This window comes from Rhinichthys klamathensis, unplaced genomic scaffold (assembly GCF_029890125.1).
Source record: "Rhinichthys klamathensis goyatoka isolate OS25496 unplaced genomic scaffold, OSU_Roscu_1.1 h1tg000133l_1, whole genome shotgun sequence".
NCBI classification, from domain to species: Eukaryota; Metazoa; Chordata; class Actinopteri; order Cypriniformes; family Leuciscidae; genus Rhinichthys; species Rhinichthys klamathensis.
Window position 1 is genome coordinate 1,503,857 of NW_026606668.1, and position 26,895 is coordinate 1,530,751.

At 43.5% G+C, this 26,895-nt stretch overlaps 1 protein-coding gene and 1 long non-coding RNA gene across 2 annotated transcripts in view; one reads left to right on the forward strand and one right to left on the reverse strand.

Moving 5' to 3' along the window:
* sorbs2a (sorbin and SH3 domain containing 2a) overlaps nucleotides 1-26,529 on the reverse strand; it is a 61,286-nt gene extending 34,757 nt beyond the window's left edge. The window contains exons 1-7 of the mRNA XM_056256749.1: nucleotides 26,520-26,529; nucleotides 24,987-25,106; nucleotides 16,760-16,786; nucleotides 16,518-16,637; nucleotides 14,740-15,086; nucleotides 13,557-13,677; nucleotides 710-885 (exon numbers count right to left, since the gene is read on the reverse strand). Of these exons, the coding sequence (XP_056112724.1) occupies nucleotides 710-885; nucleotides 13,557-13,677; nucleotides 14,740-15,086; nucleotides 16,518-16,637; nucleotides 16,760-16,786; nucleotides 24,987-25,106; nucleotides 26,520-26,529 (921 nt within the window). The remainder of the gene's footprint in view (nucleotides 1-709; nucleotides 886-13,556; nucleotides 13,678-14,739; nucleotides 15,087-16,517; nucleotides 16,638-16,759; nucleotides 16,787-24,986; nucleotides 25,107-26,519) is intronic.
* LOC130089489 (uncharacterized) lies at nucleotides 20,420-21,224 on the forward strand. Its single transcript, XR_008807581.1, has 3 exons — nucleotides 20,420-20,453; nucleotides 20,598-20,753; nucleotides 21,137-21,224. It is a non-coding gene; the product is annotated as an uncharacterized LOC130089489 (long non-coding RNA).
* Nucleotides 26,530-26,895: the final 366 nt, after the last annotated feature.

A 26,895-nucleotide genomic window follows, 5' to 3' on the forward strand; every position in this document is an offset into this window, starting at 1 on the left:
ATTCCTGGCATTTCCAAACTGAAGCCTGAACAAGAAGAGTGTTTGTTAAACATTTTGAATGGAGGTGATGTCGTGGCCCTACTCCCGATAGGTTTTTGGTAAAAGTTTAATTTATCAAATATTACCGATCGTCAGCGAGAAACTGGGCAGGCCAAAGGCCGGCAAGGCGATAGTTGTGATTGTGTCCCCCTTGGTTGCACTCATGGAGGATCAGGTTAAGGAGGCAGCAAAACTCGGTCAGCCATGTTCACTCCGGTATTTCGCTCGATGGTTTCGTTTTCGCATCATACATTTCATAACCAAAGTTTCATAACCAAACTTTATGTGATTGGCATACGGGTAACCAATGATTTTATACTTCAGACAAGCCCCCCTGCCCCGCGATAAAGAAAACACTTTTCAATGATGACATGCCAGACTCTGTCTATGAAGCAAAGCGAAGTAGCAGAGTTTGGTATTACCAGGCTAAAACCACACATGAATGTAGCTCAAAAAAGATTTGTAAAAATTACATTTCATGATTTTTTTGCCGTTCACCCTAGGTAAATATGATCGGATTCCAATCGGATATGCACAAAAATCAGATTTGAACTGACAGTCTGAAAGAGGCTTAAGTGAACAGAAGGAACAGGTGAGGTGAATCAATTAACCAATGAATTACCATTGTCATTTTTGTCAGTTCCCTTAAAAATGCCTGCATATCACTTACCGTACGGATGGCGATGGGAATGCCTGACTCATCCACTGGTCCAATGCCTTCGTAATGGGGTGCTTTTATCACAGACACCTTCTTCTCTTCCTCCGAGAAACGAGCGATCGGCACAGAGCTACTGACCACTGTCTGACCAGAGACAATGGTCTCTCTCTTCACCGTCTCTGAACCCTCTGAGAGAGAGAGAGAGAGAGAGAGAGAGAGAGAGAGAGTTTGGATACAGATTAGAACTGCTGTGCAATTTTTTCTGTCATTGACAATTGTTTCTTGTCAAATTGTATATGACCCCAGTGAGATCCTGGGTAACAGCAATGCAGACAGTGCAACAACCTAGAATCAACCTTTTTAACGGAACGTCTCTCCCTCTCTGTCACTCTCTCTCACACACACATCATTGATTTCTGTGCTGCTATTGGCTCTTCATTAAACTGCTTCCATAGATACGGTCACAGTGCAGGACTCAAAATTTGTAACTGTCAGGACTTTGTCAGAGGCAATTAATTGGTTGTCCATGAGCATGTCACACTAAGCGAACAAAGACTGCCTTGGGCAAAATAAATCTGGAATATTCCCCAAAAATGTGTCTCAGATGGCAAAATCATGCCAAATATCACACCGAGTCCGCCCAAAAAACCCCACAAAAAACACTACACTACCGTGACAGAAATTGGGAATAGAAACTAAATGGCGTGGCTGAGCTTGACTGTCAGTCAAATCTAATCTAATTGAGCAGGAACACTGACATGGCACAAGCTCTCACTCTGACTAAGCACCTGTCACGGTTGAGGAATTCACTGACTGTTCCTTGCGCTGTGTTTATGTTTGTGTGTGTGCACGTGTGTGGGCGTGGTCGCTGATTATCCTCCTGGAGATCAGCGACAGGTGATACTCATTTCCAGTGCCTATTTATACTCACCTCATGCGTCTTGTGTTTGTCAGATCGTTGTTTTGTGGATGTGTATTGCCTGTTCCTGTTCCTTGGGTCCCAGTCTGTTCTTCGTGGATGTCCGGTTCGTCTCATCGTCTCATGTCTCGTCTTCACGGAGGATTTGCCACACACACTGACCGTGCTTCGCTGAGTTGTCCACGCAAGCCTGCGCTGCCAACGCATCTGTTCCTGCACTGAATCCTTTTGGGTCTGTGAGTTCGTGAGATCGACTTCATCGGACTGAGACTTTGTTCCTGTCTTATTTCTCCACGTTCTGAGGCTGGCTTATCTGTTTGTTCAATAAAGCCCAGTTTTACTTGCACTTGTCTCCTCTGTTCACTTCCCGTAACAGAACGATCTGACCGCTATGGAGGCAGCAGGTACGTCCGAACTCACGGATTATCTCGCTCACAACACGGCCCGGATGGATCGGCAGGAGGAGAATCTCACCACCACAAGCCGGGCTGTCCAGGCGTTGGTAGCGCAGGTGTCTGGGCTCACCCAGCAAATTCAACAACTGGCCATACCCACTGCGCCCAACCCACCGCCGCCCCCACCCCCCGCTCCTCCCGCACCTAACCGTCCACACGAGCCCCGTTTACCGACGCCGGAGAATTATTCGGGTGAGCCTAACCACTGCAGAGCCTTTTTGACTAAATGCTCCATGTTTTTTGCCCTACAGCCTCAGACATTTAGTACAGAACAGTCTAGAGTGGCGTTCGTACTCACTCTGCTGTCTGGACGTGCGGCTTTGTGGGGGACGGCGGTGTGGGAGAACCAACGAACATGCTGTTCCTCGTTCGCGGCACTCTCGGAAGAGATGAGGAGGGTATTCGACCGAGCTGTCACAGGGAGAGAAGCGTCTCGTCGGCTCGTGGACCTCACTCAGGGAGAAGGATCTGTTGCTGATTATTCCATCCAGTTTCGTACCCTTGCCGCAGAGTGCCGCTGGAACGAGGAGGCGCAGTGGGATGTCTTCCTGCATGGGCTGGCTGACCGCATCCAACGCGAGATTTACTCCCTGGATCTTCCCGTAAGTCTCAACGGATTGATTGACTTGGCCCTGCAAGTGGACGCTCGCCTGCATCGTCTGGAGCAGCGCAATCGTTCCATTCCGATTCCCAGAGATTATGGTTTCCACCAAACTAGTGGTCGTGATGCGGTCAGCCCCGCCAACGATCCGGAGCCCATGCAGGTGGGTCGAGCCCGGCTCTCCCGGGAGGAGAGGGAGAGAAGGAGATCCCGGGGATTATGCCTCTATTGCGGAGGTTCTGGGCACTTCATCAATAACTGCCCCGTAAAAGAGCGAGCCCGGCAGTAGAGAAGAGGATTCTGTCGGGCGGGGTCTCCATCCAGAAACCCTCTTCCACCCTCCTTCCGGTGAGATTGCAGTGGGCAACTCAGACTCATCACTGCCAAGCCCTTATCGACTCCGGAGCGGAAGGTAACTTTATGGACTACACCTTAGCACACAGACTTCAGATACCCACCATACCCCTCACCAATAAGATTTCTGTCAACGCACTCAATGGACAAGAATTACCCACTATATCTCACTCCACGGTTCAGATAACACTCATCACTTCTGGCAATCATTCCGAAGATCTATCTTTTCTGCTTCTTGACTCCCCTACCATCCCTATTGTCCTCGGTCATCCCTGGCTCGTGCAGCATAACCCCAGGGTTAACTGGGGACATAACTCCATTTCCGCCTGGAGTACTGAATGTTATGCGTCTTGTTTAATGTCTGCTGGTTCGTCTCTGTCCAGTTCTGTCTTGCAGGAGGAGCCGGTGAATTTGTCAAACGTGCCCGCTGAGTACCTCGACCTGAAGGAAGTGTTCAGTAAGTCCAGAGCTGCTTCTCTTCCTCCGCATCGTCCCTATGACTGTGCTATAGATCTTCTGCCAGGTACGTCTCCGCCTAAGGGCAAGTTATACTCTCTTTCCATTCCCGAGAGGGAGGCCATGGAGAAATACATTTCTGATTCTCTGACATCCAGGTTCATTCGACCTTCCTCTTCTCCTGCGGGGGCGGGGTTCTTTTTTGTGGGGAAGAAGGACGGTTCCCTGCGACCGTGTATTGATTACCGGGGGCTGAACAACATCACGGTAAAGAATACCTATCCTTTGCCGTTGATGTCTTCAGCCTTCGAGCGGTTGCAGGGAGCCTCGGTCTTCACTAAATTGGATCTACGTAATGCTTATCATTTGGTCCGCATCAGGAAGGGAGATGAATGGAAAACCGCTTTTAACACCCCCAGGGGGCATTTTGAATATTTGGTCATGCCGTTCGGGCTGTCCAACTCCCCAGCGGTTTTTCAGGCACTCGTCAATGATGTGCTGAGAGACATGGTAGACCAGTTCATATATGTCTACCTGGATGACATATTGATTTTTTCTTCGTCTCTCCAGGAACACGTTCAGCACGTCAGACGAGTGCTTCAGAGGCTGTTAGAGAATGGGCTTTTTGTCAAGGCGGAGAAATGCGCGTTTCATGCACAGTCTGTTCCTTTCTTAGGTCACATCGTCTCGTCTGAGGGAATGCGTATGGATCCCGACAAGATTAAGGCCGTGGTGGATTGGCCAAGTCCAGATTCCCGTAAGGCCCTACTGAGGTTTCTGGGGTTTGCCAATTTTTACCGACGTTTCATTCGTAATTTCGGCCAACTAGCCGCGCCTCTGACAGCCTTGACCTCCTCCAGAACGACGTTCAGGTGGTCCGATGTAGCCGAGACTGCATTCGCTAACCTCAAGAGCCGCTTTGTTTCCGCTCCCATTTTGATAGCCCCTGATCCTTCACGTCAGTTCGTGGTGGAGGTCGATGCGTCAGAGGTGGGGGTAGGTGCGGTACTCTCCCAACGCTCTTCCTCAGACGACAAGATGCACCCTTGCGCGTTTTTTTCTCATCGCTTATCGCCTTCCGAACGCAACTATGACATTGGTAACAGGGAGTTGTTGGCGGTCAAGCTAGCGTTGGAGGAATGGCGACATTGGTTAGAAGGGTCGGGGGTACCTTTTATAGTCTGGACTGACCACAAGAATCTGGAATACATTCAATCTGCTAAAAGACTCAACTCCAGGCAGGCTCGGTGGGCCCTTTTTTTCGGTCGTTTTGATTTTACTCTCTCGTACCGCCCGGGTTCCAAAAACATCAAACCCGACTCTTTATCTCGTATTTTTGACCCATCCGCACGCCCGTCTACTCCCGAGTGCATTTTACCCGAGACTCTATTCATCTCCACACTCACATGGGAGGTCGAATCGAAGGTCAAGACGGCCTTAGAAGGGGTAACGCCTCCGCCCGGAGGTCCACCGAATCGTTTATTTGTGCCGGAGGGGTTGCGGTCCGACGTTATCCAGTGGGGTCATTGTTCCAACGTGGCATGCCACCCAGGAGTAAACCGCACTAGTTTTTTGGTCAAGCAACGATTTTGGTGGCCATTGATGGCTCGCGACATTCGAGATTTTGTTTTGGCTTGTTCGATCTGTGCCATTGGTAAGACTTCCAATCGACCCCCAGATGGGTTACTCCAACCGCTGTCTGTCCCTTCGAGACCCTGGTCCCACATTTCGCTAGATTTTATCACCGCCCTCCCGCCCTCTCAAGGTAAGACGGTTGTTTTGACCGTAGTGGACCGGTTCTCGAAGGCGGCTCATTTCATTCCCTTGGCCAAATTACCTTCTGCCAAGGAGACAGCGGTGACTGTCATTGATCACGTCTTTCGTCTACATGGCCTCCCGACGGACGTGGTCTCTGACAGGGGGTCTCAATTTGTGTCCAAATTCTGGCAAGAATTTTGTAAATTACTGGGGGCCACTGTTAGTCTGTCCTCGGGTTACCACCCCCAGAGCAATGGTCAGACCGAGAGAGCCAACCAAGATTTGGAGAGAATGTTGCGATGTGTGGTATCCAAGAATCCTTCCTCCTGGGGTCAACAGCTTTCCATGGTGGAGTACGCACACAACTCGTTACCAGTGTCATCTACGGGCCTATCACCGTTTGAGTGTAGTTTAGGGTACCAGCCACCTATTTTTCCCAGCCTGGAATCCGAAGTCGCGGTCCCCTCCGCTCACGCCTTCGTCCAGAGGTGTCACCGTACATGGAACAGAGCCCGTGAGACTCTGCTCCAGGTAAGGGCGCGCACCAAGGTTAAGGCCGATCGCCACCGGTCAAGACCTCCCGTCTACGTCGTCGGTTCCAAAGTGTGGCTTTCTACTAAGAATATTCCTCTCCGTTCCGTGTCGAATAAATTAGCTCCTAAATTCATTGGCCCGTTTCCTGTCACCAAAGTCATTAGTCCGGTGACAGTTCGACTCAAACTGCATCCTGCGTACAGGAGAATTCATCCCGTGTTCCATGTGTCCAAATTAAAGCCCGTATTTTATTCTCCCATTAATCCGCCGGTCCCGGTTCCCCCACCGCCGCGACTCGTAGATGGGGAACCTACTTATTCGGTAAATCGTATTCTGGACTCAAGGCGGAGGGGACGCGGATTTCAGTATCTGGTGGACTGGGAAGGTTACGGTCCGGAGGAGAGAAGTTGGGTCCCTGCTAGGGACATCCTGGATCAGTCCCTTATTGATGATTACAATCAACGGGTAGGTTCTCCTGGGAGCTCCAGGAGGCGCTCCTAGGGGGAGGGGTACTGTCACGGTTGAGGAATTCACTGACTGTTCCTTGCGCTGTGTTTATGTTTGTGTGTGTGCACGTGTGTGGGCGTGGTCGCTGATTATCCTCCTGGAGATCAGCGACAGGTGATACTCATTTCCAGTGCCTATTTATACTCACCTCATGCGTCTTGTGTTTGTCAGATCGTTGTTTTGTGGATGTGTATTGCCTGTTCCTGTTCCTTGGGTCCCAGTCTGTTCTTCGTGGATGTCCGGTTCGTCTCATCGTCTCATGTCTCGTCTTCACGGAGGATTTGCCACACACACTGACCGTGCTTCGCTGAGTTGTCCACGCAAGCCTGCGCTGCCAACGCATCTGTTCCTGCACTGAATCCTTTTGGGTCTGTGAGTTCGTGAGATCGACTTCATCGGACTGAGACTTTGTTCCTGTCTTATTTCTCCACGTTCTGAGGCTGGCTTATCTGTTTGTTCAATAAAGCCCAGTTTTACTTGCACTTGTCTCCTCTGTTCACTTCCCGTAACAGCACCCTGAACTATGAAATTTGTATGATACAGCATAAATGAGACAGCTACATTTATTCCTTCACATCTATAGGTTTGCAGTAGCAAAAAGGCAATGGCATGAGGAAATACTACAGCAAACTTTTTGTCAGCATCTTTCTTTAAACTACTACAACAATTGTATGAATTTGCCATCCTAAGCAAATCCCCTCCAAAGAGTCAGAGCTTTTCCTCTCCTCAGTTTCCCTTTGTTCAGGTATTGATTGCTCTGGTCTGGTCTAATGGATGCAAATGCATCATATCCTGAGGACTGGATTGCACTGTTAACTGCCAAAACCGGCATCCACTAACAAGAACTGTGCGTTACAAATCCATTATTTTAGAATGCCAAAACTAGGAATCAATCAATAAAAGGACAAAAAGACAATTGAGGAAAGCTTAAAAGTTTAGCTGTGTATGAATATGCCTACTTCCATACTGCATAGTATTCTGGAAAAAAAAATGTATACAGTATTTGAAAAATAGTAGGTAAAAAGTACCCAGATGACCTACTGCTTCTGCCGACATTCTAGAGTACACATTCAGTGGTCACTTTACTATCATATGAAGCCACGGGAGAGGAGTTGTGTATAGAGTGCAATAATTGGATTCTGAAATTAAAAACTCCATTCATTTTCTCCATATGGAAAATTCCACCAATCATAGAGTCATAATGAGCCAATAGCAAAGGAGCTTGCAGGGAATGCCCTCTCTCATGAAGAACCACAAATGATGTAATCGAGTTATGCTGTCAAAATACTTATATATATATATATATATATATGGAAACTTGATATATGTTGTTTGTATAGATATTATCAACAGCTTTAAATCAATAGTTTTATATGTATCTGTTGTTTTTAATTTGACTATGTCATTTGCATTGCTTCATGGGATAGTAGTTCTTTCCCACACTAAAGCCGTTTACTACACAGTCTTGTACCTTATACTTTTTTACATCAAATAAAAGTATTTAATGTTGTGATTCACCTCATAGCTGGTTGGCTTGGTTTATATCTTCTAACACTTTAACAAGCCTTTTTAAAAAAAAATCCTTATGGGAAAATGAATTCAAAAATACTTGGAACCAATGCAACTAAAAAAGTGTGGGCAGGCACTAATGTACTATATGGCAGTGAGGCGATGCAACTGTTGCCGGTTGGTCACATAACAGTGACAACATGGCAAACGCAGTACATCCAAGCTTAATACCACCCATATTCATACTGAATGCAACATACCTTTTAATGGCCACAAAGTTTCAACAAAAAGTAGTACCTGCTAGACTATGTAATTTGTGACACAGCTGTTTTTAAATTCAGATTTTGCAGATAGATGCAGATAGTCTCTCTTTTTATGTTTTTTTTACATCACATACAAAAACTTGTTCCCTTTCGAAGGAACTCGCGATGTGTCAACGACGCTTTGGGAACGCCCCCAGCGTGAATGCGTCTGAGCATCAATGTCAACTAGTCCAATGGAAAGAATGAGCGTCACGGGCGGGTGACGTCATGACCAGGAAGGGATAAAAGAACATCCGGTGCAAAACGGCATTAGCTTCTGTGCCTCAGCAAGCGATCTGTGTTACTCTGTCTCTGTCTATTTATTGTTGTCTGTTGTATATATTTGGAAAGAGTTATGGCGAAACAAATGTACAAACAGTGTGCTTCTCCCTGCCCGCGTTATTTAACGGGTGGGGAAACACACGAGCTTTGTGTTGTTTGTTTGGGAGTGGAGCATGCAGTCTCAGCCTTCGAGGGGGCTGAGTGCCAGGATTGCGAGATGCTTCTGCTTCGCATGCTCCGCTCTCGCCTGTCACTCTTTGACGAGAGTGGTCAGGCTCGCGATCCTCAGGGTGCAAGACCCGCTGTTGCCGAGACAGCACGGAGAATGCATTCCTGGGGATCGCAAAAGGATCTTTCGGAGGGGTTGGAGACGGGTCCGAGGGCCTTTTCTCCTTCCCTACCCGGAGGATCCAGTGCTCTCCCCCCGGTGTCGGAAGCCCGCTCTGCGGCTTCTTCCACCCGGGGAGAGAGCCCTCCATTACTTCGTTGCTCTTCCTCTGAGGAGGTTGATGTGATGAGTATGGAGAGTGAAAGCACACACACTGGGGAAAGAGATTCGCCAACTGTTTCCCCAGCATATGAGGAGCTGGTGGAGGTGATGTCTAGGGCTGTAGAAAAATTAAATATTGAATGGCCAGCTGAGAAAAGGGGCGCTCGTCCTAAAAGTAAACTAGATGAGCGCTTCCTTTCTTCAGCTACATTATCTCCACCACGAGGCCTTCCCTTTTTTCCCGATCTTCATAATGAGTTATCTAGATCATGGAATAAGCCGTACTCGTCACGTCTTTTCAGCCCTCAGGTTAATATATATGCAGGTATAAGAGGGCTGAAAGAGCCGGATATGAGGCGATGCCCCAGGCTGAACAGACGCTCGCGAGCTATCTGTCACCTGGCCCAGCATCGTCTCTGAAGGCCTCAGCTTTGCCCACTAGACCTCTTAAAGCAACTTCGGGTTTAGTGGGTAAAGCGTATACGGCAGCAGGTCAAGCTGGAGCATGTCTGCACACTATGGCAGTGCTCCAGGCTTACCAAGCTGACCTGCTGGGGGATCTGGATAGGAGTGAGGGAGTTGGTCCTGACGAGGTTCGAGAACTTCGCCGGGCCACCGATCTGTCTCTCAGAGCAACGAAGGAGACCGCCAGAGCAATTGGGTGGTCTATGGCAGCCCTTGTAGCTACTGAGAGGCACCTTTGGTTAAATCTGGCCGAAATAAGAGAAAAAGACCGGGCTTTTTTATTGGATGCTCCGCTTGAGCCTTCTGGTCTCTTCGGCGACGCAGTCAACGCGGTCGTCGAGAGATTTCAAGAGTCGAAGAAGCAAGCGGAGGCGTTTAAAAAGTTTCTCCCTCGCCGTGTCCAGCCCCCTGGGGCTGCTGGGCGTGAGCAGCCCCAGCCGTCAAGCTCCTCATTTCGTGCACAACAAAAAGAGAGTGTTTCGTCTCGTGCACCTCCACATAAACACTGGAAACAGGCGCAACACTCTCAGTCAAAGTCTTCTAAGTCGAAGCCGGATCTGAGGACCGTTCTTCAGGCGAAGGAGACTTCGGCTCAAAAAAAGAGGTCCTCACGTCACTGGCGTCAGACCTGTGAGGACAGCCCCGACCGAAGTGGAGCGGTGTACACCTCAGAATACGGTGTCCGTTCCACTTCGGGGTCCTCAAGGGACCGTTCTGCCAACCCCGCCACCCTTGGTGCTTCGGGGCGCAGCGGTCTCCAGCGAGTCGCTGATGCTATGCTGCGGCACTGCATCGGTTTCGCGCCCTCTGAGGGGGGTTTTAGAGTTAACACCAGAGACCAGCCTCGAGAGGCTGGTTCCCTTAGTAGATTTTCTGGCAGCGTGGAAGCTTCTGCCAAATATTTCTCGTTGGGTCCTGCGGATTGTAGAGAAAGGATACAGAATCCAGTTCGGTTCTCGTCCTCCTCGCTACAACGGGGTGTTGCTCACAGTAGTGCATCCCGAGCAGGCTCTGGTAATGGAGCAAGAGGTAAAGGCCCTGTTAGCAAAGGAAGCTATAGAACAGGTGTACTCACCCGACAGAGAGTCGGGTTTTTACAGCCGTTATTTCATTGTTCCGAAAAAGGATGGAGGATTGCGTCCCATTTTAGATCTTCGTCTGTTAAATCGTTCAGTACAGAAACTCAAGTTCAAGATGCTGACACTCAAACAGATCGTGACTCAAATCAGATCCGAGGACTGGTTTGTCACAATAGATCTGAAGGACGCTTACTTCCATGTCTCCATCCTCCCTCAGCACAGGAAGTTCCTAAGGTTTTCTTTCGGGGGCAAAGAATACCAGTATCGGGTACTTCCTTTCGGCCTAGCTCTATCACCCCACACGTTCACGAAATGGGTAGATGCACCTCTAGCCCCGCTCAGGCTGCAGGGCATACATATTCTGAACTACATCGACGACTGGCTGATTCTAGCGGAATCAGAGGAGTTGGCGGTTCGGCACCGAGGTGTCGTTCTCGCTCATATGCAGATGTTGGGGTTGAGGCTCAATGCCAAGAAGAGTGTGCTTTCTCCAGTACAGAGAACCACTTTCCTTGGTGTGGTATAGGATTCAGTGACGATGCGGGCCGCTCTATCGCCCCTTCGTGTAGCTGCTATCCTGACAGCCACAGAAGAGCTGAGGCTAGGCCAGTCACGCACTGTAAAACAGTTCGAGAGACTGTTGGGTCTCTTGGCAGCAGCGTCCAACGTGATTCCTTTTGGCCTGCTGTACATGAGACCTTTACAGTGGTGGCTCAGGACCAGAGGGTTCTCCCCGAGGGGAAACCCACTTCGTGTAATCAAGATCATCACGCCTCCGCGCCTTGGTTATATGGAGGAAACACTGGTTCTTAACCCAGGGTCCGGTGTTGGGAGCTCTTTGCCATCGAGTTGCAATCTCGACAGATGCTTCCCTCACCGGCTGGGGAGCGGTAATGGAAGGCCGCTCGGTTCAGGGTCTGTGGAGGAGTCATCATCTTTCTTGGCACATAAATTGCCTGGAGATGATGGCTGTCTTCAATGCGTTGAGGCAATTCCTCCCAGACCTGAGGGGCCATCATGTGCTCGTCCGTACAGACAACACATCGGTGGTCTCTTATCTGAACCGTCAGGGGGGTCTGCGTTCGCGTCCGCTGTGCAAGCTGGCGCACCAGATCCTCCTGTTGTCTCTGGGGAAGGTACTCTCCCTGAGGGCAGTGTATATTACTGGGGACCAGAATATTGGAGCAGACATCCTGTCGAGGCAGGAGCTGAGGCCAGGGGACTGGAGACTCCACCCCGAGGCGGTGGAGAAAATTTGGGAGTTTTACGGCCAAGCAGAGGTGGATCTGTTTGCGTCTCAGCATACGACGCACTGTCCACTTTGGTTCTCCCTTACTCACCCAGCCCCCCTGGGGCTGGATGCTATGGTGCAGACTGTTGCTCTGCTCCAAGGAGTTCTGGAGCGAGTCCGCCAGTACGGAATAAGCCTACTGCTAGTAGCACCACGCTGGCCAAGTCGGATCTGGTTTGCGGACCTGATCCATCTCTTAGACGGTCCTCCCTTGGAGATCCCGATCAGGAGAGACCTTCTGTCTCAGGCCGGGGGCACAATATTTCACCCCCGACCAGAGATTTGGAACCTGTGGGTTTGGCTTCTGAGGGGGCCCAACTCATAGAGAGTGGTCTCTCAACTGAGGTTGTTGAGACCATTCTAAGCTCCAGAGCTCCAGCTACTAGGAAATTATATGCGCTTAAATGGAGAGTTTTTTCTGTATGGTGTCACCGACATCAGTGGGATCCGCTTAACTGTTCTGTGAACACAGTACTTGAGTTCCTGCAGGAGCGCTTTATGTCAGGTCTATGTCCTTCCACGCTCAAGGTCTACGTGGCGGCCATTGCGGCTTACCACGCCCTGGTGGGGGGTACATCGTTGGGTCGAGACCCCCTGATTACACGTTTCCTTCGTGGCACATTGAGGCTGAGGCCTGCAACTCGTACTAGGGTGCCGGCTTGGGATCTTGTTATAGTACTAGAAGGCCTTTCCAGGGCTCCGTTCGAGCCCTTAGATTTGGTTTCAGAGAAATTTCTTACCCTTAAGACTATCTTTCTGCTAGCTATTTCGTCCCTTAAGAGAGTTGGAGACCTTCAGGCCCTTTCGGTTTCCCCCACTTGCCTTGAGTTTGCACCGGGGATGGTCAAGGCATTCTTATATCCAAAACAGGGATACGTCCCTAAGGTGCCGACCTTGATTCCGAGGCCTATTGTGCTGCAGGCTTTCTGTCCTCCTCCTTTTACATCTGCGGACCAGGAAAGGCTGAAACTCTTGTGTCCAGTGCGAGCACTGGATACTTATGTTCATCGGACATCTTCATGGAGGAAGTCCGATCAGTTATTTATTTGCTTTGGATCACCTAAGAAAGGTCTTCCTGCTTCTAAACAGACGGTTAGTAAGTGGATAGTTGAGGCTATTACACTTGCATACGAGTACTCTGACCAGCCGTGTCCTTTGGTGGTCAGAGCTCATTCTACGAGGGGTATGGCGGCCTCTAAAGCCTTACTATTTGGGGTTTCTCTTCAAGACGTTTGTGATGCGGCAGGCTGGTCCTCACCGCTCACATTTGTTAGGTTTTACAGCTTAGACCTGGATGCTGCCCCAGGTTCTCAGGTGCTTAGTGCTTAGTTACAACAGACTAACACTCAGGTACTTGGAATTCTGGTGTTTTGGGTATTCTCGTTCCCAAAGCGTCGTTGACGCATCGCGAGTTCCCTCGAAAGGGAACGTCTCAGATTACGACTGTAACCATAGTTCCCTGAGAAAGGGAATGAGACGATGCGTCACTCTGCCATACTTCCTGCATCCCTGTGATCGGCTTGCTTCGGCGATTTCGAACCTAATGCCGGTTTGCACCGTATGTGCTTTTATCCCTTCCTGGTCATGACGTCACCCGCCCGTGACGCTCATTCTTTCCATTGGACTAGTTGACATTGATGCTCAGACGCATTCACGCTGGGGGCGTTCCCAAAGCGTCGTTGACGCATCGTCTCGTTCCCTTTCTCAGGAAACCATGGTTACAGTCGTAACCTGAGACGTTTTACATGTGCTTCAGACATCCTATTCCAGTCTAAGTGGACGGTTCTTGCCTAAATAAGCAACATTTTGCCGATAGTCAAAACTCTGCCCTGCGATACTAGCCGGAGGTACACTCACCTGAACAACGACCCTGCAGAATCTTTACCAGGCCTGGACTGAGGTTTGGGGGTGGAGGGGGGTACACAGGTGGAGAGAACGGCCTCTGAGACTGAGATCTTCCATTCACTGCCATCTGACCCTGGGGAACATAAGAGATGGAACTGTGGGTAATGTCATTTATAGAGTCACTTTAAGTCAAACAAGTATGAGTGGGTGAAAGCTATGAGACAATAAGTAGTTAGACAAATGAGAAATGCAAGACTTTAGAGTACACACTTCAAAAGACAAATGTTAAAATATTACATACTGTATAACAAATGTATTTGAGAGATGTCATTAATGGGGAAAATGCTGTTATAAAAAAGACAAAGGTTGTGGTCAGATGTTGGTGCTTCTGTAGTAACATGAGAGAAATGATGGACGACAAATATAAAGGTAACTTAAAAACTGTTAGACCACATGACAACAAACCAACATTAAAACAACCTTTAGTAGATAATGAGTGCAGGACAATTTATGTAAAAAAGAGTGTTAACAACACTGGAATATAGCTCCATTATACAATCATAATCCATTGATGTTCGAGTCTTCAGTCAACGGTGACAATATAAAGACGAGAATTATGTTAATCAAACAAACGTCATGAAAGGTCACATGGAGAATCAGAGGTCATCATATGAACCTTAAACTTTCTTAATACACATCCCTGGACAATTAATCAGTGCACATTACTCAAAAAAAAAAAGTTTGTAATCTTTAATACAAATGTAATATTTGATATTGTAATATTTCACATTAAATAAATGCAAATTAGAATAAAAAAAATCAATAGTACAGCAGTAATAGGTTTTTGTTCATATTAATAACTAATTTCATTCTACCATGGACTCCCACTTTTCAATTCCAGATGGATAAAATCCACCCTACACTTTTTACATTCTGTTTCAATTTAAAACGTCACATTGCGCATGCATGTTGACTTTAAATGGGAAACAACATACATAGCACACAATGAAAAACTGAATACATAGAACAGAGTGAAAACCAAGACAGCCACCTGCTGTAAGCTGACACATAAAGCATGTCAAAGTTAGACGTAAAATAGCGCTGAAAGACTAGTGAGGACATACAAACACGAGTAGAATCAAACAAAGGTGACAGCAGACTGAGGTGAGGTGCGCCAGTCGTGCGTGATAGTTACGTTAGTGCCTGTGGCAGCTGACGGGGCGGTAGGAAGCTCGTCAGGGGCATTGGAGACGTGGCTGAGAGTGGGGGAAGGGGTAGGTGTGGCCGTGGGGGAGGAGTCCATGTCGCAGATCTGCAGCTCCTCCAGCCCGAACGTGGATGATGAATAATGACTCAGCGCAGACACGGTTAACGGTGACGCAGCAGGTGAGGCCGACATTAGCCCAGAACGTTCCAGAGGGGTGTAGGGTGTTGGCGAGAGGGCTTTGGGCAATAGTCCCGACAGGAAGTCGGGGGAATCCTGACTCGCCCGGCTATACGGTGACCGACGAGCTGATGGGTCTGGGGAGGGGGGTCCAGAAGAGAGCGTTCCAGTGCCCCCTCTTACAGGGGAAAACTCACGCTGATGGAGGTGGGTGGAAATAAAAGGGAAGGAAGACAAGAAATTAAAGTGAACACAAAACAAAGCCAGTGAGCAAGAAGTGATTGAAGCAAATTAACCATGTTGAGTGAAGAAGAACAGGCAAATCTGTGGGAAGAAATAAATGGTTGGCTGGAAACATAAAACAAAATGAGTAATTAGCAGAAAAACACGCTCTTTCATCATGCCGTCTGTGTTTGTTCTCTCTATCCCAACAGATGAGGGTCAATGGGTGCTGTTTACACAGTTAGTTTAAGAGTAAGAGATACACTACTGGTCAAAAGTTTGGAAAAAAATGAATGACATTAAGCTTTTTTCATGTTTATTTTAAATTGTAATAATAGTTCACAACATTACTGTTTTACTATATTTTTAATCAAATAAATGCAGCTTTGGATATCGTAAAGGACTTCTTTCAAAAACATTAAAAAATATAAATTATTACAAACTTTTGACTGGCACAGTAAGTGTACATTATCACTGTAAATGAATGACAGTAATACCACCAAATTGCCGGCTGGTCTTGGTGGTACGACAGGGGGTTGCATGGGGTCAGCGGGGTCCAATGCGTTAGTCCTGGATTCAGTCTCAGGCCCTGATTGGGTCTCTGCTTGGGGTTCTGGACTGCGGGAAGCTAACTGGATGGAGAGAGAGGCTACATGCATTTCAGAAGTGGCAGTGGGGTCTTGAGGCGGGGGAGCGGATGTACCTTTCCGTTTAGTTTTAGACATAGGGTCAGTTTTAATCATATTCATCTTGTTAGGTGCTGCATTTAGATGGTCAGTGGTGAATTTCGAAGAGGACAATTTGCTCCCAAGAACCCGAGTGATAAAACTGTTAGCATTAGCCTGTTGGGACAAGGGGGGCTCCTCGAGGGGGGCTCCAGGGGTGCTCGTGTAGGTTTGGGTGGTCTTAGAGTTTGAAAATGAGGAGGTGGCTCTAGATTGAATAGTGTAAGAGCCTGTGGAAATTACATCATCATTCTGTGGGGGAGAGAGGAAGGTGTCTGACAGTATTGCAAGGGAACTGTAAGATGGGGGGTTAGGGGTCATGTGATAGCTCTCTCTCCTAGGGGGCGGCAAGGGGACCTGACAGAAAAAAGGTCAATTCAAATATATAAAATCAGTTCAATTAGAGTGAATTTTAAATAGAGTAAATAGAGAAATTTCAGTTTGACTGCTTAAGGGGTCAAGAAAACACTTGATATAAACCCTTGTCTAAATACCTCTAAAAAGAAGTTGTCATTTTGGAAAACATGGCCAATAATCTAAACAGTCATGAAGTACAATAAAAAATATATAACAGCAGTATGATCAAGCAAGAATGCATTAACAGACCAAGTTGCATTATAAATAAATAAATATGTACCGGTGTAGGAGATTTCTTTTCCTGTAGGTTGGGTCTAACGCTGCGGAAGCCTTTAGCAGTCAAGGACGAGCTGCTGGCGTCTCCGTTCCTCAACCCCTCAGACACACTGCGTGAACGCCAGGCATCTACGCACAAAGATATTATATATATATATATATATATATAGATATATATACACACGTGCACACACACACACACACACACACACACACACACACATACATGTACACATCCAGAAAACACTTGCCTGAATCTGATGACTGGGAATCACTACCTATGGGGAAAAAATATGTATTAATAATTAAAATAAACATAAAATTGTAACATCTACATAAGTGAGCTAATCATTTGGATGTGTTTTTTGCAAAAAAATAATTTACTTCTTATGATAACACTAATGACCACAGAAAACCAAGACAAATATCTGAGAAAAGATGCAAAGCATGCAGAAGGATCATTCCCATTTAAATTAAGGGGAAACATTGCCCAGTTTAAAAAGAAAATAATTCCTATGTTACTCCTATATTTTGAACAATTAGGTTGTTTTGGGGGGCGGGGGTTATGTCCTATCTTGCTTATTGCAAAATGTGAGCCAGTACTACTATTGGTGGCCCCTCAAAAATTAGGTCCATGATGCCTGAAAACATCTAACTGGAGGACGGACACAATATGAGAATGAAAATAGAGATGCAGAAATACAGGGGACAGAAGATTAAAGAGCAGAAGCTGCCACTTAACACAGAGAGAGCTAGTAAGACCACACAAAACATACCTACTCCTCTTACTCATTATGATGATTAAAACTACGTACATTTAAAGAGGGGAAGAACAAAAATCTTCTATTGCAAAATATACATTAACATGCTGTGAGGATGACAGAGGGTCCAGTATGTATGGACTGTTATACGTGAAAGTGAAGGGTATGGTCTCCATTTTGCTATTCAAACTGACATCTGATAAATCAGTAGCCTATGTACCTTAAACAATTCAACATTCAGCAGCTTTTCAAAATTTAAAGATGTGTTGTCATATCCCTGGCAGGTCTTGACATCATGTCACTTTTTCAGCAAACTCACTAAAGCAACAGAAAATAACAACAAAATTGCCTGGATCCTTGTAACTATTAGCACAGAAAAATGGCAGCAATTTTCTATTTTTACATGAGATCAGTGTAGTGTAATAGAGAGTGTGTTTTATTGATTTAATTAAAACCTGAACAGTGTCTACAATATTTACCACATAGTACAACTGACCACAAACTGAGCATTATTTTTAAATTAAGAAGCCAGATTAGGTTACGTTCAATTGGAAAACTGTTATAGCACACCCTTTGTTCAGAGAAAGTGTGTCCAGTATAGTCTCTTTTTCTTTTTTTCTTTCACTGGTTAGGGCTGTCAATCAACTAGAAAGTTCTGTCAAATTAACTTTAATCATGAATTGCTCTGATGGTAAGAACATTTCACATTACGGACATTTACATATGGCTTAAGGTACATGATTAATTGCATTAATCTTTTTATTGTGTTATAATGACCCTAAATTAACATGTTAAATTGAAAGGCTTAATTTAAAGATGTTAATTATCTCACACACACTGTAAAATCCAATAGCGTTCCTGACTCACATATATTAGTTAACTTTACTCAGTTATATAAAATACATACTTCTTACTAGGTTTTGTTGAGTTACGGTCAATTGCAGGGTGAAAATAACAAGTTACTCAATAATTTGAGTGACGCTTACTTGATACAAGCAAGTAGCAACAAATGATGCAATGGCGTTACTAAACCAGTGAGAGGCAGCAGTGCATTAAAGCGTGCCTAATGTGCCGAAAAAACAAAAAAGAAGAAGCTGCACTTGTGAGAGCATGCGCGATAGATTCTGTGTATTTCAGCGCCAATTTTAAAGATGTGGGAAAGACGTTGACAGACTGGAGACTGCCTACATTTTTATCTGGAGCCTCGCTACATTTTTGGAATAATAATATGAGATGATAATAAGGTGAGTAATCAAGCATGCGACTTTTGTGTGAATGTTTTTTTTTACTGTCTGTCGCTAATCTTTACTGATCTCCTTAATGTGTTAGCCTCGTGAGACCATCCTGATCTCGCGAGCTTTCAAGGTTTCACTCGCAGATCAGTCTGGATACTTTCCGTTAAAGACCCACTCCGATGAAAATAATGTTTTTCTAGGTGTTAACATGTTCTTGTGGCATTTTTCTTATGTTAGAGGACATATCTTGAGAAAAATAAGCTCAAAGTTGTATTTCTGAGTATTTCTACATTCAAATGGCTGTGAATCAGTAGCAGACGCTAAAATGCCGTTCAAAATAGACTGGAGTTGTGACGTAGTAACTCCACTGGGCGGGGCCACAAGCTTGTTAAAATTAATCGAAAGTGCCCCTCTCAAACAAATATCAATGATAATATTGTTTTCAATAAAACAAAATGCATTTGATTATAATTAACATGACAATGTGACAAAATTCACGTTTACTTGTATGTTTCTGTCGGTTTGAGCTGTCGTTGCCATGACTCGTTGCTATGGGTTGCGTCACTTGCGTGTCTTGCATCGGACTCGACTGAAGGGGTCAGTCTCCGTTTTCGAGGCCGAGGGTCAGTAATGTGGACGGCAGGAGCGCATAATCGTTGCAAAAGTTATGCGTTTTAAAACGAAAACGCACTGTACGGCTGGATAGCTCCAATATTGCTCTCAATTTTTGTTGCACCGGTAATGACAGGTTGGGGGTGTAAGCTAGCGGGAGAGACAGAGCTCTCAGCAACGGGCAGGGGGAGGGTCGTCTCCGTGCCAACGGCTCCGCCCACAACGCAGAGGCGAATTGCTAATGAGCTGCTGCTGCTCTGCTGAAGCAAAGTCCCAGAAAACGGCACAGGTTTTGTGAGTTTGGCTAAAAATGGCATAATCATAATTTAAAGACCACTGGTAATGTTTACAAATAGCTCAAAATATGATCGGAGTGGGACTTTAAAGAAAATTTGGGAGCAGTTCACCAAACGAACGTCCAATCAGCGTTGGCTTTGAGGCGGGTTGAGGTGTGACGCAACGAGAAGCGCGTCAGTTCAGTCTAAAGAACATGTCGGCTTCAGCGGATGAAACTAGCATCAGCGTGGCTATCGAGCAAGTTTTATCGGAATTACAGAGTATTTCTTCACTGAAAGAAGAGCAAAACACTGCTCTGGAGGCTTTTCTCAGAGGAAAAGATACGCTCTGTTAGTACGTCATATGCTTCGTTGATCTGATTGGTTGATTTGGCCCGTCTATCACCAACATAGGCCAATCAGCTAACCAGTATTTTCGCCCCTTACCAAAACTACTTCAACGGAAGGTTTCCAGATGGATATGCGGAGCAAATCCATCTGGCGGAGTCAGGTTATTAATGTGTACCAAATAATTGTGATATTCGGAGCTTGAAGAATATGGTTAGGCATAACAGTTCCTGGAATGCCTGAAAAGCTATTTATTGTTCCCAAATTTAAAACCGATGCATTTTCACTGATGCATTCTCCTCTGTTGGCATTGGTTTATAAATGATTAAGGTTACAAATCGTGTGAAATGGCGCACATTTACAGTTAAATGTAACGTTAACCTGCAGTTTATGCAGAGATTAAGTTTGTGATGATTTGTGACAGTATTTATGAATTCACAATAGCATTATACTTTTATTTTTTAAATTGAGTACATTAAGAATGTAATGCAAGCACTGGTAAAAGTGATTTTCTTTACTCAAACTCAACTGCTTTATCACTGCTGATAAAATTAGCCATCTTTTAACAAGATGAGAAACTTAGTAATGTTAAGTGATGTTATCCTAGACTAGTGGAACCTCTGATTGCATCAAAGATGGACCAGACCATCTCAATGCGAAGATGTGAGATTGTGGATGCAGGAGCAGTGGCCAGCTCTTTTTACAGAGAGACCAGTAAGAACTTATTCATATCCCTTTTTCCACCATGAGAAACCACATTCTGTTTAGGTTTGGCTTTAGGATTGGCCTGTAGGCCTGACCATGCATTGAAAAATTTCCACACTGTCCCATGCCTGTTTTTGTGTGCCTGTGTTGTAGGTGTTTGCAGAGTTTGACAGGATAGTCACCACAGATCTGCAGACTGCAGAGTAACTTTTATGGTGCTGTGGATCGCTACACACCACGTTTTGTCACAAGTCTTCAAGAAGCATTGGAGAGAAATTTGATGATCTTATGCAGCAAATTAATACAGGGGTGAGTTTCCTGCAGCCTTAATTTTTTATTATTATGACACTTTTTTTCATCTTCAGATAAAAAATTATGATACTTTTAATAAAATCCAAGTCCTTTCTGTTCCTCAGTAGGCAGCAATGAAAGAAATCATTAGCTCATGTGTCTCCAGTGGTTTAAGCTCATTTCATGAAGCAACATGAGCGCTTTTTGTAATAATATTTATATATAATTATATAAAAAATAATATTTTGTATTTACTAAATCTTATCGATTTGTTCAAAGGATAACAACTGGCTGCTCATGCATGAGCAATACACACATGTATGCAGGACAGATAACTGACAATTTATCATGCCTTTTCACTTTTCCCTGTTGTAATATTTTTATTGTTTGGTTTCATTCAGGTTTGTGATGTTGATGAAGCCTGGGCACAAGTATCTGTTGGGGTGCTGACTGTCATTGATGAAGAAGAATCTCTCTCTCTACCTTTGCCCAGTGTCTACTGCCATCATTGTTGAGAGAGGTATTGTAATAATCTGCAGAATCATGCAATTTGCATCTATTTAGGTCTGTCTTATGCTTTAAATTTGGATTACACAAAAGACATGAAAAACACTTGGTTTGGGACAGAACAAACTCCCACCAAAATTGCAATCTCTGAAAAATCTCTTGAGTAATGAAATGTGCAAGATTTACGATGTTTGGCATTAGATTAAATTCGTTTATGACAGTGGAATTAGATTAGTTGATAGACAAATAAAAGGGAAACTAAGCCACTTGTTTAAAATTATCAGCCCATTAGTTCATGAGCAAGTTAAAGGGTTAGTTCACCCAAAAATGATAATTCTGTTAGTATTTACTCTCCCTCATGCCGTTTTAAACCCGTAAGACCTTCGTTCATCTTTGGAACACAAATAAAGATATTTTTGATAAAATCAGAGAGCTTTCTCTCCCTCCATTTAACGCAACGTCATTGAAACTTTCCAGGCCCAGAAAACTAGTAAAAACATTGTTATCCATGTGACTACAGTATTTCAACCTTAATATTATGAAGCGACGAGAATACTTTTTATGTGCGAAAACCCCCCCAAATAACGATGTAACGAGGTTCAGTTGTTATGGGAAGAAGGAGGCGTGAACCGGCGAACATTCAACACGTTTAATAACCTAAAATAAAACAAATACAAAACGAAAGTATAAGCCAGCTGCCCCTCGAGGATGACTGCTGGCCACACATAACACAACATAAAATCCAGGCCTGGCCTCTCTCAATCTCTACTGTCGTCGCTCCTCCTTTATGCCTCTGCTCCTCCGTGAGAGATACGAGACCGGTGCGTCTCACAGGTGTCGCTCATCAGCAATCACGCCAGCGGCCTAGCGCCGCTCTCTCACGGCCCTCTGCCTCGTCCTGCTCGCTACAAACTACATTCAACAATCTCTTCTCTTCCACGTCATTCTCCTACACTGTTGACGATAGTGTAAACAGCACAGTGCTTCTAGGTTCTATGTCAGAATGTAGGCTTATTATTGGCCAGCATCACACATGACCAGCGTCGGCCAATAATAAGCCTACGTTCTGATGTAGAACCCAGAAGCGCTGCGCTGTTTAAACTAGATCAACAGCGTAGGAGAATGACGTTGAAGAGAAAGAGATTGTTGAATAATGTCGTTATTTGGCGGGGGGTTTTCACACAAATACTATTCTCGTCGCTTCATAACATTAAGGTTGAACTACTGTAGTCACATGGACTATTTTAACAGTGTCTTTACTACCTTTCTGGACCTTAAAAGTCACAATGACGTTAATCTTTGGAGGGACAGAAAGCTCTCATATTTCATCAAAAAGATCTTCCTTTGTGTTGCGAAGATTAATAAAGGTCTTACGGGTTTGGAACGGCATAAGGGTGAGTAATTACTGACAGAAATTTCATTTTTGGGTGAACTAACCCTTTAAGATGCTGTCAGCGTATTCATTTCTAATGTACATGTGTGTCAGAGACATTGCTTTTTCATTGTTTAGGATAATGAATGTAGCCACTTTTTTTGCACTTCTATATACCAAGTTTGGTCTCCGAAGTGTTATTGATTAAAGTGAGTAATTGTTATTTATTGAATTGTTAAAGCTGTTTGTTGAGGATGTGTTAGAGTCAGGGTATGGTCTCAAATTTATTTATTTTTATTCAGATTTTATATAAAAAAAAATGTATATTGTTTTACTGTAAAAGGTTTTTGGGAAACAACTTAACAATAAGGTTAATTAGTTAACATGAACTAAGAATTAACTATACTTCTACAGCATTTATTAATCTTAGTTCATATTAATTTCAACATTTACTAAAACATTATTAAAATCAAAGTTTGTATTGGTTAACATTAGTTAATGCACTGTGAACTAACATGAACAAACAATGAACAGCTGTATTTTTATTAACTAACATTAACAAAGATTAATTAATACAATAGCAAATGTATTGCTCATTGTTAGCTCATGTTAGTTAATACACTAACTAATGTTAACTAATGAACCTTATTATTAAGTGTTTCCGTTTTTTTTGTTTTACAGTTGTTGTTGTTTTTTTAAACCTAGTGATTTACATAAATTGTATACCCCAATGCAAACGTGTGTGGACCACCCCTGTGCAGTTTTTAAGAAAACAATACAATAAATTTACCTTTGAACTGTATCATTGCCTTACATTTATTTGTCCCGTTGTAAATGTTATCTTTGTAAAATTGTGAAACTATTCTCAATGATTTATAATAGATGTGTACACGTGTAAGTGTACACTACTAGACATGCACTTGTTAGTTCTACATATTTTTCCTATTTCACTTTACTCAGTTTTTAGAGTGCAATCGGTTTGCATGCTTTTTTCAAGTAAGGTGTACTAATTAGATTTTACATCAGAGTTAACACAACTAGCATAAATGAGTACATCTAAAGTAAAAGATCAAGTATAGTATACAAATTATTTTAAGTTACTGGAACTCTCTTGTAAGTGTACACTACTAGACATGCACTTGTTAGTACTACATATTATTCCTATTTCACTTTACTCAGTTTTTTGAGTGCAATCGGTTTGCATGCTTTTTTCAAGTAAGTTGAACTAATTGGATTTTACAGTGCATACAGGCCATTGTTTTCTGTTCGTGTAACTCTGCTATGAATATATTCGAGGAATATTGAGAGATAATAATGTTATGTGGGTGAACTATTCGGTAACACTTTACAATACGGGTGCACTAATAAGCATTAATTCATGCTAACTAATGCACAGAAAATACTGAATTAATGTGTAACTAATGATTGTCTAAGCTATTCATTAATGATTACCACATTAGGAACTAATTAAGAGTCTGTATGGTTAATGTATTAGTTCATACATGAATTGTTATTAATTAAATATGTAATTGTGAATTAATTCCCTAATAACTCATTTTTTTAACTAATAGTGTTAATTAATATGTTAATTACCAGAATGAGCCAAAGCCTTGTATTTCAACTTTCAGATAATACAGGTACACTAATATGCATTAATACATGATTAATTACTTCATTGTTAGTGCAAATTCATGTGTAAATTACTACAATTACTAAATGACTAGTTAATAATGATGTGCCTTAACAAGTAAAGTCATAACATAATGATACCTTTGCAAATCATTAGCTAATGATTAATTAAAGCAGACAACTGGAAGTTGAAGTGCATAGCTTTGACTAATTTTGGTAATTAACACATTAATTTACACTATTAGTTAATAAAATATATTATTAAGGAATTAATACACAATGACACAATGAATTAATAGCAATTCATGTATTACTTAATCTATTAATCATATAGACTCTTTATTAGTTGCTGATGCAGTAATCATTAATTAATGGTTTAGTTCTTCATGAATCATAGATTAACTCATGATTATCTATGCATTAGTTAAACATGAATTAATGCATATTAGTGCACCCGTATTGTAAAGTGTTACCAACTATTCCTTTAAAATTGAATAATATTGACAATAAAAGCCTAAATCTAATGCCTCTGTTATCTTCAAACTTAGCAAGACAATTATGGAACAAAACAGATGTTGCAAACACACGCAAACAAGCATGCTTGCAGACGCACACACAAACAGAACACTGGGCAGAAAACTCATCTAAATTACTTATGGAACACTGATTTGCAAAAAAGACATTCTAAAAACTCTATTTTAAAGATCTGTGTCTGTTAGACAGTCCTGCTCCATTACTGATACCTGCAGCAGCGTACAGGTTGGGTGAGCTCTGGGCCCTCTTCACAGGCCAGAGAGTGAGCAACAGGGATGCTCTTTTATGAGCACGTCCTCCGCTATCTGGAGTGTTTGTTTGCACACACACACACACACACACACACACACACACACACACACACACACACACAGAAGCATACATGCAAAACAAACAGAAAGCAAAGCACATGCATTTTAAATGCAACATTATTGCACCAAAAGATAATGCAAAATAAAGAGAAAAAGTAAATAAAATGAAACAACACTACTGTTCAAAGGTTTGGGGTCAGTTTGATTATTATCAGGGGCGGCAGTGGCTCAGTGGTTCATGTTGGTTGTCTACAAACCAGAAGGTTGGTGGTTCAATCCTCGGTTCCACCTGACCAAGTGTCAAGGTGTCCATGAGCAAGACACCTAACCCCAGCTGCTCCCGACGAGCTGGATGGCGCCTTGCATGGCTGCTGTCGCCCGTCGGTGTATGAATGAGTGAGTGAATGGGTGAATGTGAGGCAAATTGCAAAGCGCTTTGGTGGCCATTGGGTCTGTGAAAGCGCTATATAAATGCAGTCCAAAAAGTATTTCAAATAAATGCTGTTTTTTTATTGTTACTTTTCTATCCTTTAAAGAATCCTTATAAAAATGTATCAGTTTGCACTAAATATTAAGCAGCACAACTGTTTTCAACATTGATAATAATAAGAAATGTTTATTGAGCACAAAACCAGCATATTAGAATTATTGTTGTTAATTAATAATTATAAATGAATTATTTTTATTGAATACGTTAAAATTGAAAACATTTTGAATTATTTTTATTGAATACGTTAAAATTGAAAACATTTTAAATTGTGATAATATTCCATAAAATGTATTTGTATTTTACTGTATTTTTGATCTAATACATGCAAATGATGAGCATAAGAGACAAAAAAAAAATCTTACAAACCCCAAACTTTTGAATGGTACTGTAAAAAGTTAGTCCTTTACAGAACAGCATACAACTTATGCAGTAACTGATTTGCAAAGCATTGCAGGAAAGCTGACATATTGTTGTAGGTGTGTTCGTTGCAGATGGATTGGTGTATGGCATCAAAGTACCGTCTGCTCTCTAGCTCTCAAAGAATTTTGATGTCATACACCAATTGGTCGGCACAGCGCTGCTTCAAGCCGTACACACCTAATGACATTATTTCCTAACTAGGTGTGATGTGAACACATCTGTTAAAGTAATGCAGTAATATTATTGGTCCGAAGCTGGTCCAAATGAACAGTATACAGCAGACCTTATTGTGTGATTATAGCATATCCCACAATGCAATGTGCTTGGCTTGACCTTTTATTTAAAGTGTGATGTATGAACCAGAAGCACTTACTGCACCTCTTTCTGATCTCTTTTTTGACACAATATCTTATTAGCCTACCACATGTCATGACATTTTTACATAAAATCTGATTACAAATGCACACTAATGATGGGTTAATGGCAAAGAAATTACACAGGTATTTTAATAACGGACTTACCTGTATTCATGATGATGATCTCCACTGATCTGTGTTCTGAAAAAGGACACTTTCACCTGTAAAACATCAAACAGTAAATAGACGCTAAAAGTATATCTTGTTTTGAAGAATGAATTAGCAAGCTTAATTATTAGCTAAATTATCTATGTTGTTTAATGCCCAATACCACATGGTAAAGTGCCTAAACTGTTTGGCGACTGTGTTTTTACCTAAGCTGTTCTATGACTAGCACAAGTTATATTTACTCAGTGTGGCAGATATAGAAGATATTCTGCTTTAAACATGTTTGTTGTGTATCAAATGGAGACACAGACCTTTATATGGATCCATGACAGACAACAGCTAGAAACGGTGGCGTCAGTGTTTGTGCACATGT